We start from the raw sequence: 14,073 nt of genomic DNA, 5'->3' as shown, positions 1-14,073 counted from the left end.
CATAGCACTTGGAGGATAGTTGTCTCATGGTAATCTTACCACATCTTCTTATTGTTGTATATAAATGTATCAATATTGATAAATACTGCGCACGGAATATGTGAACTATTTGTACGATCCAATGATCACTAACATGGTTTTCTTTGACTTTGAATGTGATCATATATGTTGCAAATGGATTACACGTAGATAAGTATTGTTATACTGCTCATGACAAACATATAGAGAGATTTCAATAGAAGAAACATGGTTTTATTTCAGTAGACAAACTTTAAATGTGTATCATAACATGTATAAAACAGTAACATCTTGCGTGACACCATGTACTATATAACTAGCTTAATTAGTTTTTTATATGGAGGGCGCTTCATTATAAAAGTAACAACTTAACTGGTCAAACAGAAATCTTTCAGGAGCATTTTAAAGAAATCTGTCATCATGAAGCGGGGATTGTTTACCCTCCTGCTAATTACTGCTGTGCTAGGTATACAATATTTCGTGCTCTCGCCTGTGTTTTTATTTACCATGATTACTATGACAGTATTTTATACAAATAATGATAGTGGTATGCAGATCCGTTTTCTTGTCTGTTATATTAAATGGATTTAAGATTTGAATAAACATTGGGAAAATGATCTTCAAATCATTGCGTTTTCCAGAGAAAGTACAATTTTTTCCAGAATAAATTCGTAGGCTTCGTTGAGAAGCTATCATAGCGATACATATATTTAGCATATAGCTTCAGTATGATTTCATAGCTTGTCTATTGCTTATGTCGTCTCTAAAGGATCCTGCTTAACAATTCGGCTTGCTGTTTATATGTTAATCTACCTATATCTATTGTATTTCAGTGGTAGTTGCAGAATCTGTCGGAGAAGAGACTTATGGAGAACTAGGAGGTAGGTATATACAATTTCTACTTGAATATCATCAAACTCATTTAAAGTTTGTAATGGCATGTATTAGTTACGCACAAGGCACTATTCTAATCTTTTAGAGTCTTGCGGACAAAAACACAGAAAACAAAGCATTTTGTATATAAAATTTCTATATGTTTTAGTAAGTCTATTTAATGTCGAAAGTCCCTTAAAAGAACAATGAATTAAACAACAGATTATGTCTTTATTTTCCGAGAGTTAATTGAAACAATAAGTTGAAAATAAGATAGTCCGAAACACTCTGTGCAAACAGGAAAAACGAAAATTGAAAACAACAAATAATAAAATGATTTGCTAAAAAAACACACCAATATAACGTCTTCTACTGGTGAAAGGTCTCCTTTTAACTGCACGTTTTCGTGATGCTCCAACATGGATTGTATTAATTTTGATTTTGCAAAAAACAAACATTTTGCTACACTCAAAATAATTTGACGATTTGAGAGTGGAAAATACGGCAATGGATAAACTGAAAATTGTGAAACATCCATTGTTTCATTCTTTTTCTGATCTGCATATTCTTAAGCGATGCCAAATTTATGCTTCCCTTTTTACATCCGTTTACCTAAATTATCAATTTCTTCTTGGTTTTTTGAATACGTGTGGATTTTTTGTAGAAAAAAAAGATATGCATGAATTTCTATAGAATATAGAAGTATGAAGATGACGAAGGAGGCATATTTGGATAGTTAATATTTGATTCAAATTTATTGAAAACTTAAAATGAATAATCTAATATGTTTTGTGTGTAACTTGTGTATACAAAAATAGCAGTAACATGTTAGTAGCTACACAATATAATCCATTGATTAAACGAGATAAAACACAAAACAATTGATTTCCAGAGGGTACAAACACACATTTTCTCTAACCAATTGTGCCTTCTTCCTAACAAAACTATGATTTTTCAAAAAAAAATAAGGATTTTCATATCCAAGAGATAGATTACCTGTATTTGGCACAACATTTTTGGAATTTTGGGTCCTGAATATAATGCTCTTCATCTTTGTACTTTATAACTTTATAACTATGTTGATCTGAGCGTCACTAGTGAGTCTTATGTAGACGAAACTCGCGTCTGGCGTATTAATGTATTAATGTATAATACTGGTACCTTTTTAACTACTTTCCGACTGTTTTCTTTATTATTATGAGGCTGACTTCATACAGGAACTTCACAGGAAGAAAGATGAGAAGTTAGCAATATCCTTTAACTTTACGTCTTGCTATAAAGATAATGTTCTTTCTAAAATAATACTCAATTTGGTGATTAGGTTACTACATATACAGAGAAGTCTGTCTCATATCTTGACTTACATCTAGAAATGGACAATGATAGTCGGTTGAAAACAAAACTTTACGACAAAAGAGATGATTTCAGCTTCCCAATTGTGAACTTTCCAATTCTATGAAGGAACATTCCAGCACCGCCTGCATACGGGGTGCATATCTCCCAATTAATACGAAATTACCGGACTTGAATTTATATCATGATTTTCTTGATAGAGGATTGCTGCTCACAAGGAAGCTATTAAACCAAGAGTTCCAAATGATGAAGTTGAAAACTACAATGCCCTTCGTTTTTTACGAATGTGACCTACCGAATAGACTTTTTACCGGATTTGTAATAAAATAAGCAAAAATACGGGTGCCACATAAGGAGCAGGATTTTCTAACCCTTTCGGAATACTGAGATCACCTCAAGTTTTTGTTGCAGTTCGTGTTGCATTTTCTATGTGGTGTCTTCTGTACTATTACTTGTCTGGTTGTTTGTTTATTTTTAGCCATGCGTTATCAGTTTATTTTCAATCTATGAGTGTGACTGTCCTTCTGATATCTTTCGTCTCCCTTTCTTTATTAAATTCGTTCCGTTGGTTTATATGTTTAATTTTGAATGTTTAATTGGACTATTTTTATACTTTTTTTTTCGTTTCTAATACAGATCTTTGCTCACGAAATAGGACGAAAAAGGAAACAAGTTTAGAAAGTTAGAACAACTAAACTTATATATCAATACTTTATCAGAAGGAAAAGTAGAAAGTTTTCAGAGTTTCTACTATTGCAGCAATGCATGCTTTCCTCGTGTAACACTAAATAAAGATTTGTATGAGTATTTTACTCCTTGGTACTCTAGTTATGAAATATCAAGTGCCATTAAATGTATATATATATTAACAGGTCACAGTATTGGTCACAAGAGTCATTACGAGAGATCTATTACCCACAGGATTTACCACAGTCATAGCCTTCGACATAGTCATGTTCACAGACACCGCCTTTCACATAGACACGTACACAGACATCGTGTTTTACATGGGCATGTTCACAGGCATCGCGTTCTACATGGACATGTTCACAGGCATCGCGTTCTACATCGGCATGTTCACAGGCATCGTGTTTTGCATGGTCATGTTCACAAGCACCGCGTTCTACATCGGCATCTTCACAGGCATCGTGTTTTGCATGGGCATGTTCACAACCACCGTGTTTTACATAAGCATGTTCATAGACATAGCGTTTTACATGGACATTTACACAGGCACCGCGTTCGACATGTACACGTTCACAGGCATAATGTTTTACATGGCCATGTTCACAAGCATCGCGTTCTACACAAGCATCTCCATAGACATAAAGTTCTACATAAACATGTTCACAGACATAATGTTCTACATAAACATGTGCATAAACACGATGTTTTACACTCACATGTTCACAAACATAAGGTTCTACACAAACATGTTCACAACCATAAAGTTTTACATAGTCATGTTCACAAACATCACGTTGAGCACACACATGTTCACAATCATAAAGTTTTACATAGACATGTGCATAAACACGATGTTTTACACTCACATGTTCACAATCATAAAGTTCTACATACACATGTGCATAAACACGATGTTTTACACTCACATGTTCACAAACATGACGTTCTACACAAACATGTTCACCAGCATAAAGTTCTACATAGTCATGTTCACAAACATCACGTAGAGCACACACATGTTCACAGACACAACGTTGAGCACACACATGTTCACAGACACAACGTTGAACATAAACATGTTCACACACATCGCGTTGAACACAGTCATGTTCACAAACACAAGGTTGAACACAAGCATGTCCATACCCACAATGTTGAACATACGCATGTTCACAGTCATCAAGTTGCACACAGTCATGTTCACAGTCATCAAGTTGCACACAGTCATGTTCACAGACATGAAGTTGTACACAATCATGTTCACAGACATGTTGTTGCCCATACGCATATCCACAGACACCAAGCTGCTGTACATAACCATGTCCACACACACATTTTTGAGGGAAACTTCAATGATGATGGATCAGGATTCGATTTGAGAATAAGACATGGCATTATCTACTATGGAGGAAACAGTAAGTAATTTATTTCACAAATATAATTTATGCCATAAAAAAACGCTGTCTTAGTTCTACAATGTAAAGGAAAGGATCAGTATACTATAAAAAAATAATTTTTATGGCTGGATATTCAAAAATTGTATGAACATATTGAACAGGTGCTACATAATGAGTCTCAGAAGGTGATTTGTTTTACAAGTGAGATATGTATGCATGTTTGTTTTATTTATCCTAATACTTTAAGGAGCTAATAATAAATTTAGGGAAAATTGCTTCCTTTTATGATGTTTACGAAAATTTTCGAAAGTAAAAACGTTTCATCTCCGCTGTTCTGTTGCTGCTGTGTAGTTGAATGTTTAAAAGGAGAGTTGCCTCATTGGCACTCATACCACATGTTCTTATATCTATTAACATGCAGATCTTAATCTATAATCGTCCGTCGTCTTTAAATTTTACAAAAATCTTCTCCTCTGAAACTACTGGGCCAAATTAAACCAAACTTGGCCACAATCACCATTGGAATATGTCTTTAAAGAAATGTGCCCGATAAGGCGGCCAAACAAACAAGATGGCCGAAATGACTAAAAATAGAACATAGGAGTAAAATGTAGATTTTGGCTTATATCTCTGAAACCAAAGCATTAAGAGCAAATCTGACAAGGGTCAAAGTGTTATCTGGACAAGATTTATCAGCCCTGAAATATTCAGATGAATCAGAGAACCCGTTGTTGAGTTTCTGCCCCTAAATCAATAATTTTAAGTAAATTTTGTCGTTTTTGGTCATTATTTTGAATATCATTATAGATATAGCAAAACTGTAAACAGCAATAAATTTCAACATAGTAAGATCTACATATAAATATATATTTGATATACAAATGTAATATATATTTGATATACAAATGTAATATATATTTGATATACAAATGTAATATATATTTGATATACAAATGTAATATGTATTTTACAACTATTCACTACCCTGAGTGATTAGTCGATTGTAACAGGGAACATCAGGAGGAGCTTGGACTCCTGAAGGATATTGTAACAAGCCAATATTTGAAATAAATATTATATTATGTTGTTAAAAAAAAAAAAAGATCTACATATAAGTCAAACATGACCAAAAGGGGCTCGCGGCTCTAAATCATTTTTTTTCTTAATTTAGGATTTTGCTATATTTTTCTATAAATGAACTTTATCTTATATTCAATAGAAAAAATAAAATAAAAAATTGGGTCACCGTTCATTTACGCTCAAAATCTTCCTTTGAAAGAAGCATACTTTTTTGTAAAAGTTCATTTTTTCTGTTGAACTGATAAGAGAAAAGAGGTAATATCGAAATAAAAAAAGAACTAAATTACAGAAATCGCTTAAAATGTACTATAGCTTAGTTTAAGTACAGTTTATTTGAAAACAATGATAAAAATTATAGGTCACCGATGAGTTATTTGGAATTTTTATACCCGCGAGCCTCCTTAAGGATATATTGCCCTTTCTAGTACATTTTTTTACATTTTTTTTTAAATTTTGTGATCAATTACAAAAAGCTTCACCTCTTTATGAACTAAGAAAAATTTACCCAATCTTTTCCAAAATCATTATAGATGTATACAGTTTACAAAATGTGTCCGATGACCAAACCCGCGAACCAAGATGGCCGACATGGCTATAAATAGTACATGGGGTAAAATGCAGTGTTTGGCTCATATTTCTGCAACCAAAGCATTTATAGGAAATGTGCTGGGGATAAAATTGTTCATTAGGTCAAGATCTATCAAATTTGCAAATTTCAGACCAATCGAACAACTTGTTGTTGGGTTGCTGCCCCTGAATTGGTAATTTTATGAAAATAACATAAATAAAGTGGTCAATATGTATATTCAGTCCATAGCTAGTGCATAGATCTGTTTTCGTGTACTTGTTTTGTTTTACCTTAAGCCATATTAAATCTGTTCATCGTGGGTACTTACTTATGTATTTTATTTTCGGTCTTTTTGTCTCGAGCATCACTGAAAAGGACAATGATAATCGAAAATTGCATCTGTATTTTAAGGAGGTACTGTTATTATGACAAATTGACATATTTTTTTTTTTATGTAAACGGTAAAATAACTGCATGTCAATTTCTTATCATTTCAAAACTGAATTATTTGTATTCCAATTTTCTATTTAGCATACCGTCTACGAGGTGGTCGACGAAGATTTATGAGACTTTGGCAGGAATGTCTTGAATCATACGGTGACGGCAACGAATGTCTTGTGCAGTTAGGAAACCAACATTTATATTCGAGTATACAAGGTATACTTACTTTAAACTGTTGTCTGGCAATCAAAAAACAATGTCACTGTCCAGGTCTTCAAATCTAAAAATGTTCAACGTCATTGTATGTAAACACTTATAGAAATACTGGACTTTTAATTCTACATGGTACACACGCGTTTTGTCTATAAAAAATCAAACTTTGTTCTCAAAACAAAACGGTCAAAAGCTCTGTCAAGTACAAGATGACAAATTCTTAACTTAGGCATAAATGTGCAGTTATTCTGTGGGATAAACAAATTATATCGTCTCTTTAATCATATAAACTGTGAGTTAACAAACAATAACCTTAAATTAATATATGATACCAACATTTTAGTACATGCTACAACTTGACAAAACATCAAAAAATCTACAATGTAGAGATTATGAAAACTTAAAGATACCAAGCTTTTAAAGTTATGCGACAGAGCGTTTCGTGAAAAGAAGAATCATCATAGGTCATCTAAGCAAATACAAATATTAGTACTTGGTCAGAAATGTGCCAAATCTATTGCATTCAATGTTAGTTTTTTTCTTTGGTTTCACAATTAATTTATTTCAAATACTACTGATGGGTAAATGGTACACGACACGTGCGTGGTGTATACAATTATAAATCCAGTATGTTAAATAATTTTGTAGTGACATAAGGGAAAAAGAACCTTTGGTGTTTCAATTTATTTTACCATCTGATCGTTTTGTGAACAGTAATGCCCGCGTCACACTGTCCCGATTTTTACGCCGATGGCAACACGATTATGGAAATTTTCAAAATCGGGACTAATCGTATCCAGATCGGGCTATTCGTAGTGCCATCTTTAACCATCGTAGAACCATCGGCCACGTTTTCTAGCCTTCGGAGACAACTTTGGGAATGGTTCTAAATTTTTAAACATGTTAAAAAATCCCGAAGGTGCGTCCGATGTTGAGGGTTCGTATTGAGTTCGTATCACCATCCTCACCATCGTAATGTCACCGGGAATGCATCTTTGAACATCGTATTGCATTCGTGTTTCCATCGTTTCCATCGGACAGTTTTGACATTACGATGTCTACATAAATGAATCACGAAGCTACCCGAAAGTCTTACGATGGCGACACGACTTCGTGAAGACCTCATAATCCCGTCGTGTTGCCATCCAATTAAAAGTACGAAGGCGACCAGATGGAACTACGACGGCAATAAACCCAGCTAAATGTAAGTTAATTTTCGCGCTAAAATACATTTAAAGTGCCTTGCGCGATATGCACTGGTCAGTCTAATACGACAGTTAAGAAAGACGTTCACAAAACATGGAGCTCATATCATATGATTCTATGAGAACAAGAAAGGCGACAGCGTTGTTTCTATTAATTCAAACGGAACAAGAAGAGCAGCTATTACAAGCTCAGAATTTAGTTTTACAAGTAAAATATTATTTTTTGTCAATTTTTCATATCAAGTAACATAATGCAAATCATAAACGCGCCTCGTACACCAACACTGCAGGTACACGTATATAGGGAAACCAACTTTTTCTTCATTATTCTGATTTTTTATGTATCGTCTGAGTTGTTGTCACACGAATGTTTACTCAATAACCATTTTGTTTTCTATATGTCATATTTTGCTGCATTTGTTGCTTTCCCCACATCCTTCCTTTTGTCTATATTATTATGATATTTTCCAGGAGACAGCTCTTTTTGAATAAAAGGGATCTACGAACCCATTACCTTACCTTTAAGATAGATCAGTAAACATGGGCATAATTATGGGTGATTATTCAGACTAGTGCACACATTTTAAAGTTCAAACAAGGCAATGCCGAGCGTGGCATCGTAAGCTGTACACGACGTCTTTTAGACATCGTATGGCCATCGCGCCTTATCGTAATCCATCGTGTTGCCTCCGTAATCCATCGTGTAGCATTCGTGATCCATCGTTTAGGCTGTGGCTGAGATATGAAGCTTAAATATCCGTCTTCGGTTAACCTTCTTATGTCCATCTTTTGCTATCGTATATAATTTCGGCACCATCGTATCGACTTCGTTATTCATCGTACTTGCTTCGGTCACTTTTGGGTATTTTAACGAGATCGGGACCAACTTCGTACGAACTTGCAATTTTCGCATTCGAGTGTCCATCGTATTTAAAAATCGGGACAGTGTGACGCGATCATTAACAAATCATTGGATCAAATGATGTTATCGTGCACGGTTGTTATGATCACCGTGTCATCAATCAAACAAGTTTAATTGCAGGTATTTGTTTTTTTTTTCAGTTTTAGTTTTTAAACAAAAAATAATGTACATTGTCGGAAATATTAAACAAATTTACATGATTTTTAGAAATAGGACATAACGAAAGACTCGCCACACTTTTTTCTGTTCCGAAAGGTGTACGAATACATTTTATATTTCCAAACTATGTAAAATGTACATGTATCGTTTTTATCATGCATTTGAAGTTTAAGTTGATAAATCCATATAGTTGTAAACGTTTTGGTAGAATTAGACATAGTATAAACCCGGACCTCGGAGAGGACTACAAAACGAACTGTTACACAACACAAATATTCCCATTACCGCTTGTTCAACAAGGAATCAGGGTTACCGAAGGCCTTTCAAGTAGAGCTATATAAAAATAATTTTTGCACCTATTATGTTTGCAATTGTTGGCTTGATGAAGGAATGATGTTTTATTCGTTTATCAAATTTAGCTAACACGAGAAAGTGTTTGGGGATCAAATGATTTAGTCATGGCAACAAACATTTAAATGCGCAGTTTTACTCGTGATTATATGCATTTAAAACAATTATTGTGTGTGCTGATAACGATTTAGTAGCTTATTTGAAGACTGCCGTTCATTACAATCATGACAAGATCTTCAAAACCGTACCCAACGGTTAAGGTGGAGGTATTAATGTTTTGTTAAAGACTTGTTTTATACTTTGGTAAAAAGAAGTCTCATGAATAAAATGGTAATGGAAAACCCGGGGGAATCGCATAATCTCCAAAAAAACCGAGATTTTGGGTTGAAATCATAAAACTTTGCTCAGTGCTCGGAGCACAAAAATCATGATCGAAACTTGAAATGCAACATTTTGATTGGTTGATTTTCGAGTACAAGTACAAAAAACCGACTCGAAAGTTTGGTGACCGCAAGGCCAGGTGTGCAAAACATGCACCATTTGTACTACCATGCTAAATCATATTCATTCAAAATATAGATTTGAAATAGGAGTATTATATTTTTCTCCTGATGTGCTTTGAAAAAGAGAAAACTAAAAAAGCTACTAAACAAAATGTGCAATTTAAATGACGTCAATTAATTGAATGCTATGATTTATGATTCTTCATTTTCATGGCTAGGAACACAAATTTTAATCTATCATTCGAAACAATAAGATACATTACATACTTTTACTTATCTAACTGAAAAGTTGTACAAGTTGATTGCATATATATTAATGTATTTGCACATTTCATAATTTCATAAGCGATCTAAACATGCTAAACCAATTGTTTTTCATATTTACTTAACAATTCATTAACATTAATTTTAATAACGCGCGTTATGTTAACAAACTACATATCAGTGACAACCAAATACAAAATTGCCAAATACAGATTAGGGCTATCTATAATTCTACGTAAAAATATTTCCAATTGATAAGGATAACATAGCTTTTACTTAATTGATGGGTGACAACTTCATCTAACAAGGCATTGTATTACTAGAAACAATTCGATATAATAATAAAAAAAAAACATATGTAAAATAGATTAAATTGTGTAAACATATTGTTTGTACGTTTTCATGAAAAAACACCTTAAAATATTTGTATTTCTTAAATAACAGAGTGCATGACTTCACCCATTAATGAAAAACAAAATTATAACATATAGGTGAAAGATTAATTAATCAAGTATTTTGCAATTTGAATTATTCGCAGTAATCTTTATCACAGATTTTATTTTCGAGACATTTACAATTCAGCAACTTGTTTTATTGGTGCATATATTGTCATAAGTTCAGGAAAAGTTCTTATTTCAATATTAGAAATTACAGACTGAAGTAAAGATTATTGATACTACAATAATAACAAAACATTGGCTGTTGTTTCTTAAGTTTTGGCAATTTTACCAATAATGTCTGTTTGATTTGTTCACACATCGTTATTATATATAATTGAATTTTATTCGACTGTCATACAAGTGTGAGGTTTAGCTAGCTATAAACCCAATATTAGTCCAGAAAGAAGAAAGAAGAAAGAGTATTTTTTGTGATTTTACTTTTACAGTACATTGTTAGAGTAATCAGACGTATAATAAGGAGTATGTAAGCAAGCTAGTTGTCTGCATACTTTGAAACAGAGCCGATAGATGGGTCTATCAAAGCCAATGCAACGTCAATCTTTAAAGAAACAAATTTTACAAAACACGCGTCTGGCGTACTAAATTATAATCCTGGTTCCTTTCATAACTATATATTATCCTACCTCTATGACAAATAGGTTGTTGTCCCCGCAGAAAAAAACAAAACAACATTTTATTTGTGTGTAAGACTCATTACATTAACTGCTTGATAAACGGATTATGTATTGAAAATTCACTTTTGAAACTCAACGTATACCCTCACGACACTTACCAAAAAGGAAAAAATGGATAGTCATAAGTCTGTTATATGTTCCTTTGGAGAACTGGATCTTCCATCACTGTATTTGATACCTAAACTACATAAGTGTCCTCACAAACAACAGTATATTACTGGGTCTTCCAAGTGCTCCAAGAAACCTCTTTCTAAATTATTAACATCTATTTCACCAGTAACAAAGACAGGCTTAAAATTTATTGTGAAACTGGCTCTTCTAGAGATGACGTGAATCAGATGTGGATACTGAAAAATTCCAAATATCTTTTAGAGAATCTTACCCTCTTTCATCTTGCAATAGTATTAAAACATTTGACTTTTCTACACTTTACACAAGTATTCCAAATACCAAACTAAAAGACAAATTGAAACATTTGGTATTGATTTGTTTCATAAAATATAATGGCCAATGAAGAAACAAGTATCTTGTCTTGTGGAGGGATAAATCCTACTTTGTAAAGGATCACTTTGATTCAAACAAAAAAATCTCTGAAACTGACATTATCAAGATGCTTGATGTTTTGAATGACAACATATTTGCTACGTTCGGAGGACGCATTTTTCAACAGATAGTCGGTTTTCTAATGGAAACAATTGTGCCCCTCTTCTTGCCAACTTGTTTCTTTATCATAATGAGGCTGACTTCTTATGAAGAAAGAAGTTAGCAATATTTTTTAACTCTGCTTTCCGCTATATAGATGACGTCTGTCACCAAATAATTCAAAACTTGGTAAAGAATACAACATATACAGTTAAGTCGGCCTCATATATTGACTTACATCTCGAAATTGAAAATGAGGGTTGGTTGAAAACTTAACTGATTTCAGCTTTCCAGTTGTGAACTTTCCATTTCTAAGAAGCAACATTCCAGGAGCACCGGCATACGGGGTATATATCTCTCAATTGATACGATATTCCCTTGCTTGCATTTCCTATCATGATTTTCTCGATAGATGGTTGCTGCTCACAATGACGCTATTATACCAAGAGTTTCAAATGGTGAAGTTGAAATCTTCCCTTCGTAAATTTACGGACGCCATCACGAGTTGGTTGACCGTTATGGAATAACCGTTTCACAAATGATATCAGATATGTTCCTTGTGTCGTAACTACAACCCACTTCCCTTTCATGAATGTGATCTACCGAATTAGAGTATTTACTGGATTTGTTATTAAATAAGCAACACGACGGGTGCCACATATGGAGCCGGATATACTTCCCCTTCCGGAGAACCTGATATCACCCCTAGTTTTTAGTGGGGTTCATGTTGCTTATTTTTAAGTTTTCTATGCTATGTCATGTGTTCTATTGTTTGTCTGTTTGTTTTTTGTTTTTTTTTGCCAGGCTTTGACAGTTTATTTTCGATATATGAGTTTGTCTGTCTCTCTGGTATCTTTCGTCCCTCATTTGTAGGTTATTTTGAGTAATGTTTAACTACTAATAACTATTGCATAAAACTCATATTATTCAGTTTCTCCGTGTTGCTTTATGCGTTCCTGATAAGAAGAATTCAGAGTGTTGATTCAGAATCATGTATTTTTATATTGTTGTATGCATTCTGTATACATTAATACTTATAAGTTACTTGATAAGCATTTATCGGAAAAGTTTTAACGGGTTGTTATGTGTACTGTACTTTCAACTACAGAAACTTCGTTTCTTTTGTTGGTGTTGACAGTTTCAATGGAATTCATTCTCTTTAAATTCCCTTTGGTATGTATTTTTATTATATCATTTTTTTTTATGTTTCAGGTCATCCTAGTACTTCACTGCCTTCTAATCTAAATAATGTTAACAACATTGCGCAGTCTACAGATAGTGATTTCAACGACTTTGCAGATAATGGTAATGATGGCACTGCTCCCTTTGCAGATGATTATGTCGACAACATAGCAAAGACTGCAGATGGTCATGCTAAGGATGTTGCTCAAATTGCCGATGATCATGTAAACGACGTTGCTAAGATTGCCGATGATCATGTCAACGATATTGCACAGACCGCAAGTGGTCATGTCAACGATATTGCACAGACCGCAGATGACCATGTCAACGATATTGATGATGTAGCAAGCAGCCATGTTGGAGGAGTAAAAGGAGTTGCAAAAACCCACCTTTATGGTTTAAGCAAAGCAATTGGTAAACACATCCAGACTTTGAAAGAAGTATCAAATAAACACATTGCAAAACTTCATAACCACGCTAAATTACATCTGTTGGCGTCTGCACTTCAACACAAGAAACAAATCATAGAGCGCGAATACCAACATAAACGGCACTTGAGTGAAAAGGAAGACATAAACATACAGCATGAAAATGCAGTCAACAGCAAAGTATCATACGATGGTCCAGTTTATAATGACAAGGACCAAGAAAAGTATACTGAAAAAGTTGCATTGGTATCAAACAAAGGCAGTTATAATGAAAAAGTGCCAGTTTTATCTAACGAAGGATATTATAATGAAGGAGAAACGTACTGATACAAAGTAGTAATCCGGTAAATGTCTTTTTCAATTATACCTTTCTTATTATTTTTCAATTCATTTTTAGAATTAAAAGAACTACTACACATATAAACAGTTATCTTCATTAATCTAATTATGAATATAAGATAGAATTGAACTGTAATTCGACTGAATCAATGGATACAGAAAGAACACAATTTATCTTTTTGTATGTCATTTTAAAAGCAGAAGCTTCATTTGGGTAGTTTTAATTATCAATACAGCTGTACAGTTTTGGTTTGCGTATGATGATATGTTGGTTAGTAAAAATTATTAAAAAGATCGGTCCTAATTGACAACA

At 33.5% G+C, this 14,073-nt stretch overlaps 1 protein-coding gene across 1 annotated transcript; it reads left to right on the top strand.

Annotated features, from left to right (window-relative positions):
• The first annotated feature begins 369 nt into the window (after positions 1 to 369).
• On the top strand, positions 370 to 13,763 carry LOC134709805 (uncharacterized). Its single transcript, XM_063569945.1, has 5 exons — positions 370 to 484; positions 852 to 899; positions 3,117 to 4,346; positions 6,508 to 6,633; positions 13,024 to 13,763. The coding sequence occupies exons 1-5, from the start codon at positions 439 to 441 to the stop codon at positions 13,746 to 13,748; spliced, it is 2,175 nt and encodes a 724-aa protein (XP_063426015.1). The 5' UTR covers positions 370 to 438; the 3' UTR covers positions 13,749 to 13,763.
• The last annotated feature ends 310 nt before the right edge of the window (positions 13,764 to 14,073 follow it).

The sequence above is a fragment of the Mytilus trossulus genome, chromosome 3 (assembly GCF_036588685.1).
Source record: "Mytilus trossulus isolate FHL-02 chromosome 3, PNRI_Mtr1.1.1.hap1, whole genome shotgun sequence".
Taxonomy (NCBI): Eukaryota; Metazoa; Mollusca; class Bivalvia; order Mytilida; family Mytilidae; genus Mytilus; species Mytilus trossulus.
This window is presented reverse-complemented; position numbering and strand designations above follow the sequence as displayed.